Raw genomic sequence first — 5,931 nt, 5'->3', positions numbered from 1 at the left:
ATGTATGCGGCTTTTCATTTCTCGTTCCGAGAATAAAGTTTTCAATATGTTAGAATTGAATTATCTTTTCTTTTTGATGCTCTTTTGTGTCCTCCTTCCTTCTGTTTTTCAGTTCCTTTGATTAATGAAATATCTTATAAGGCTTCACTGAAAAAAAATCCCTAAAGGTAAGCAATGAGATTTCCATTTCTGTTTTAAAAATAATAAATTAAAACTAAGCAAGTTAGATAGAAATTAAAGATTTAAAAGATATTAGGATAACCGAATTCACTAATTTAAATACACAAGACCGAATAATTGTTAATACAGTCATTTTTGATGACGTGCCTCAAAAAACATGGTATTGTAATTTGAATCGCAGAAAAATGTAACTTTATAACTTGGTTTTTCTTATTTTGCTATTGATAACCATAATTAGTGAACTTCTTACATATGCATGGTGCAAATATTAACACTTCTACCTAAAATTACTAGGAAACATCCCCTTGGGAAAAAGACTCAAAGTGTTATCTATCACGATAGTTCAGAAATTGAATTTTCTGTTATTCGACTTCCAGAAACCGAAAAAACTAACAATGGGATAAATATGAAACAATAAATCTAGACTCTGGATATGGAATTGGACAGATGAAAACAGTTGACCCATTTCCCTAATCCAACTTGCTACCTTCCCAATCCTAGAGCCATTCCCCTCACCACTATTGAGATTGTGCCACATGGAATTCCCTAATTGTCGGCTCTATTAACCCGCCTCTAGTAAGGTCGTCCAAAAACTCTCGAGCAATGCTGTCCGCACCATTTTGCGGGTAGCTATCCCGTTCAAGCGGCTTCTTTATCGTTAGATCACGCTAAAACGCAGATCTAACAGCCTTGAATCCTTTAGGAAAAATGGTGTGTCCTTTCCTGAAAGTGATGGGTCCTTTCTTGAATGCGAATCTAACCGTTGATTTGATCATCTAACGGTAAAAAAGTCCGTTTAAATGGGATAGCTTCCCGCAAAACGGTGCCCGATAGTATTTGTCGAAACTCTAAGCTTGCCTGGAATAATTTCGTAAAACTTCCCCGAGATACAATAGTTGGGTCCCAATGCTAGAGAGCTGATCCCAAGAGTAATTTGGTGGTCAACCAAAGTCAAAAAGAACACTTTTGACTCATCACTCTTGTCTTATTCTCTCCATGTGATCATCAGTCATAGGTTAAAATCTTTGTTTTCTCATCCCAAAATATCTCCTCCGCTCAGAAAAAAAAAAACCCTACTGAAGAAGAAGAGTAAAGTAAAGCATTTCTTCAGGTAATCATCAAGCTTTAGCTTCTTAATCTATACATGTTACTTTCATTTGTTCAATCTCGTTAGAGTACCACTACATTTGATGATTTCACTTGACCTAAACGTGAAATCAGTGAGTTCGATTGAAACATAAATGGAGTAAAAATGAGTATAGATTGAGAATCAGGTTTTGATTCTTCATGATTTACCTTATTTGTTTAGTTTTCTTGTGAAATCTTTCTAGAAATTTCAACTTTTCAGACCCTAGAGAGATTCGAAACCCTGACCTATGAATGGGAACCGTGTTGAGATTTTGTTTTTGGTTTTTGTGATGTAAGTGATGTACTGAGATTTTTGTTTATTTTTCTTTGTGTGAAGAACTTTTGAGATGGAAGCATCTGTCTCTAGGGCATTGATGGAGTCTGATTCTGGGGAAACAAAAGTTTTGGAAGCGTTGATTGATGCGTTTAGTTCAGAATTTTCTCTTAGGGAGATAGCTTCTGCGTATTGCAAGGCTGGCCGTGATCCAGATAGGGCTGCTGAAATTCTTTATGATGGTCAAAAGTTAAAGAACTGCTCTAATGCTGCATCTGCAGTTATTGCCACTCAACAGGAAGCAAATTGTGCATTGTCATCAGCTTCATCTGAATCTTTATGTGAGAGTGTTGATGACAAGCCAAGTTCTGCAAATTATTGGAATTCTAAGGCATCAAAAACACAAAAGCTGTCAGTTGGTAGTGTTTCCGGTGTTATTGGTGAGGGGAATGCAATGCCTAACATACCTGCATGGGGTCCCGTTAGCAGAATAAGGCCTTCATATTCAGAAATCTTGGGTGAGAGTGTTGCTACAAAATGGGGTGCGGATGAGAGTTTGAAGGCCTCGGAACTGAAAAACTCGGCCTTGTCAGTTGGTAGTGTTTCCGGGGTTATTGGTGAGGGGAATGCGATGCCTAACACACCTGCATGGGGTCCCGTTAGCAGAATAAGCCCTTCATTATCAGAAACCTTGGGTGAGAGTGTTGCTACAAATTGGGGTGCAGATGAGGGTTTGAAGGCCTCGGAACTGAAAAACTCGGCCTTGTCAGTTGGTTGTGTTTCTGGTAAGTGTTTGATATGCAGCAGACCTGCATGTGGTCCCCTGGGCGCAACTAAACCATTGAAATCGGATATGAAAGACTTTCGGTTTGACGAACTCTCAGATGATGATGTTGCATCAGATTCAACAGCAAAGGAGGACCAAATGCATAAAGGTATTGGGGAGTTCCTCTTTAATACATTGTGAGATATCTGGTAAACTTAGCTTTGCTTTAACATGGTTAGTTGGTTCATGCTGCTTCTTAACTTTCTAATTTAGAGTTTACTAAAGCCATGTCTTCCTCTGGTTGAGTTCTTGCAAGTATAAGAGGTGCATTTTGCAATTGAACATATACCAGGAACAATCAAAAGATAGAAAGAAGACATTTTAGTTGGACATTGCTTTCCTACCAGGCATGGAAATGCCATGCTTCTGATCCATTTTTTGCCACTGATTCCCTCTTCAAAAGACCACTCAGTTTTACAATATTTCTCACATTTTTTTTGTTCGAAGATTTTTTTTTTTTAGTTTTGTAACTTTTATTGACTTTACTTTCGTTGGGGGTGTTTCCAACAAACACTATTTGCATTACATTTGTAAGGGGCTTCTTAGTACAAGTTTTTTTTTTTGGCTGATTTTTGAGTGTTGGTTTGATGGATTCAGGACAAGGGAGGATTTTTGTGGGTGGACTCTCCATGGAAACCAATGAAGATACTTTGAAAGATCATTTTAAGAAGTTTGGTGAAGTTGTGGAGGCTGTGATTATAAAACACAGGGATACACGTAGTTTAAAAGGTTTCGGGTATGTTCACTTCTCAGATCCATCTGTAGCTGATAAAGTTCTTTTTAAAAGACATGTTATTCTTGGAAGATTGGTTGGAGTGGAAAAAGCAGCGCCCAAACCCGGAGTTGGACATAATAACCCTTACAACCAAAAGGGTTTTAGTAAGAAGAGTAGTGAAAATGATGGTCAGTTTAGGACAAAGAAGATTTTCGTAGGTGGTTTACCTCATAGCTTGACTGAGGAAGAATTTAAAGCTTATTTTGAGAAGTTTGGTAGAACTACTGATGTTGTTCTTCCGTGTACTCCTTCAAAAGATAGACATAAAGGTTTTGGTTTTGTCACTTTTGATTCTGAGGAAGCTGTAGAGAATGTGATGCAGAAGAGGTTTCATGAGTTGTATGGCAAAGCAGTTGAGGTTAAGAGAACTGTATTTAAAGATGGGAGTAATAATGGTCAGAATGGTGGTTATCATATGAGAAAGAATGGTGGAAGAGGAGGATCTCTCTCTGGTGGTGTACAAGATGCTGGAATTAACCAACCATTAAGCCCAGGATATGGGGGGACTTACTCTGGATATTATTCTCAACTTTCAGATGATGACTCTGCTGGAGGAACCCCAGTTGTGTCACCCAGGAGTCCACTATGAAATAGCAAAGGAGGACCAAATGCATACAGGTACTGGGGAGTTCATTTTTAATACGATTCGAGATAATCTGGTAAACTGAGCTTTGTTTTATAATGGTTAGTTGGTTTATGCTGCTTCTTAACTCTCTAATATAGAATTTACCTAAGCCACGACTTCCCTGTTCATTGGAAGTTGATTTCTTGCAAATATAAGAGGTGCATTTTGTAATCAAACATATTGCAGGAACAATAGAAAGATAGAAAGAGGACATTTTAGTTGGAAGTTGATTTACTGCCAGGTGTGGAAATGCCATGTTTCTAAACTAATTTTTCCTGCTTTATTGTTAATTACAAAATGCACCTCCTAGTTGTGGTAGTTTGTCTTTCAGTCGGTCAATGTAGCCAAGATGATGCTTGTTTCTTCTACTTCATCCAATATACCTAGTCTTAGATCATGTGAACTTCTAGGAAGTGAGACGAGACGTGTAAGTTGCATAATAGAATGGTAAAGCAAATACTGGTCATATTACTAATTTACAGTTTACTGCATTGGGAAGTCTTCTTTTCATTGTTAGGTTAGCTTTCTTATTGGTGCCATAGCTGGTTTATGATAAACATTTGGTTTCTGGGAGTTTGCTGTCAAAAAGCTTTTTTTCACATGTAATAGTTAAAATAGTCTTTTGGTTATCAATGAAGGAGTCCCACTTTTGGTGAATGTCATTGAAATCTATGGGGATGATAAAACGAATTTCGTAGTCTTCCTTACTGGTTTGGCTAGGATTTGCTGCTCGCAAGAAAACACATTCACAGATGCATTGCTATTCTGACACACACATATATATATATATATATATATATATATATATCTCAGGATGTAGATTATGTATGTAATTAGCTTTTCTTACTGTACATGTTTGTTCATTTTGTTTTATACTGCGACATCTTTTTTTTTTTTTTTTTGCATTCTTTGTGCGCCAGATGCATCTTATTACTTCAGGCATCATAACTCTGCATTTTTGCATATCTTAAAGTTTGTCTGATACCCACTAAATTGAATTTGCAGGTGCTTGTGGTGCAGTAGCTGTTCTCCTTTTAACAAGATCTTCTTAACATCGCTTGACAACTTCTTTTTGATGGGTGACCAGAGCCGTCTTCTTAACATCGTTTAAACTTTTTTTTGATGGGTGACCAGAGCCATCTTATCTTATGGATTAGGCGAGCTCAAACTGTTGGGGCCCAAAAATTTAAATTTTTCTTGTTTTTCTTTGCCACATAGATGGTGCTCTTGCATAGTAGTCTGCCGCTATTTTTGTTGATGGTCATCCTTTTTAGCTGTTACTAACAGCTGTTTGTTTCGTAACTACGGCGTGCAAACTTCCATCTAGCAATTATACTTTTACTTTAATACACTTTTAGATAAGAATATTAGACTTCACCCCTTGCAATTCTTTTCAAACTTACCCTTCTTTCCAGAAAATTTGTTCAAAGACGGGTATGAAAGAGAAGCAATCCTGAGAAAATAGAAAAATATAGTGCTTTTGTTTATCTGATTTGATTTTCATGGTTAGAAAAAACACTCAATGTTATTACATAATTTTGGGAAATGTAAAAAAATCAATACATTAATATTTGGATGAATCATTCATTTTAATCGAGATCTAGGGCTTGTTTTTGATAAGGTAGACGACCAACCATCGGGAAAACTTCAGGGTTTTTGTAAAGGAAATGAAGTAAGGAAATTGTATAGGGAACGGATCCCTTGAGGGTTTTTGTAAAGGAAATGAAGTAAGGAAATTGTATAGGGAACGGATCCCCTGACTTAAATATTTGACTTAAATTTGTGGTCATAGATCACATTGCATCTGACCGTACAAGTTTTAAGCCCTAACATGTTAAATATGGAGCCAGCCGGCTCAAGCCAAGCCAAATATATTACAGGTGCATTTATTGTATATCTGAAATCATGTCATGAAATCCCCCTTCAATCCATAATCTCGTTCGTCATCAAGTACTAGTTTGTCACCCGTGCGATGCACGGGTATGTTTCTTACTTATAGAATATTAAATATGCATTATAAAAGAATATTAAATGTGCATTATAAAATTGGGTCCAAATCAACAAATATAATAGTCTTCTTACAAAAAAATAAATTAATAAGCTAATAACTGAGTTGGTGTAAA

The 5,931-nt window shown here is 36.7% G+C and overlaps 1 protein-coding gene across 1 annotated transcript; it reads left to right on the top strand.

Moving 5' to 3' along the window:
- The first annotated feature begins 1,213 nt into the window (after nt 1–1,213).
- Nucleotides 1,214–5,180, top strand: LOC113355649 (heterogeneous nuclear ribonucleoprotein D0-like). Its single transcript, XM_026598565.1, has 4 exons — nt 1,214–1,291; nt 1,646–2,517; nt 3,006–3,801; nt 4,814–5,180. The coding sequence occupies exons 2-3, from the start codon at nt 1,656–1,658 to the stop codon at nt 3,770–3,772; spliced, it is 1,629 nt and encodes a 542-aa protein (XP_026454350.1). The 5' UTR covers nt 1,214–1,291; nt 1,646–1,655; the 3' UTR covers nt 3,773–3,801; nt 4,814–5,180.
- The last annotated feature ends 751 nt before the right edge of the window (nt 5,181–5,931 follow it).

Source organism: Papaver somniferum, chromosome 3 (assembly GCF_003573695.1).
Source record: "Papaver somniferum cultivar HN1 chromosome 3, ASM357369v1, whole genome shotgun sequence".
NCBI lineage: Eukaryota > Viridiplantae > Streptophyta > Magnoliopsida > Ranunculales > Papaveraceae > Papaver > Papaver somniferum.
This window is presented reverse-complemented; position numbering and strand designations above follow the sequence as displayed.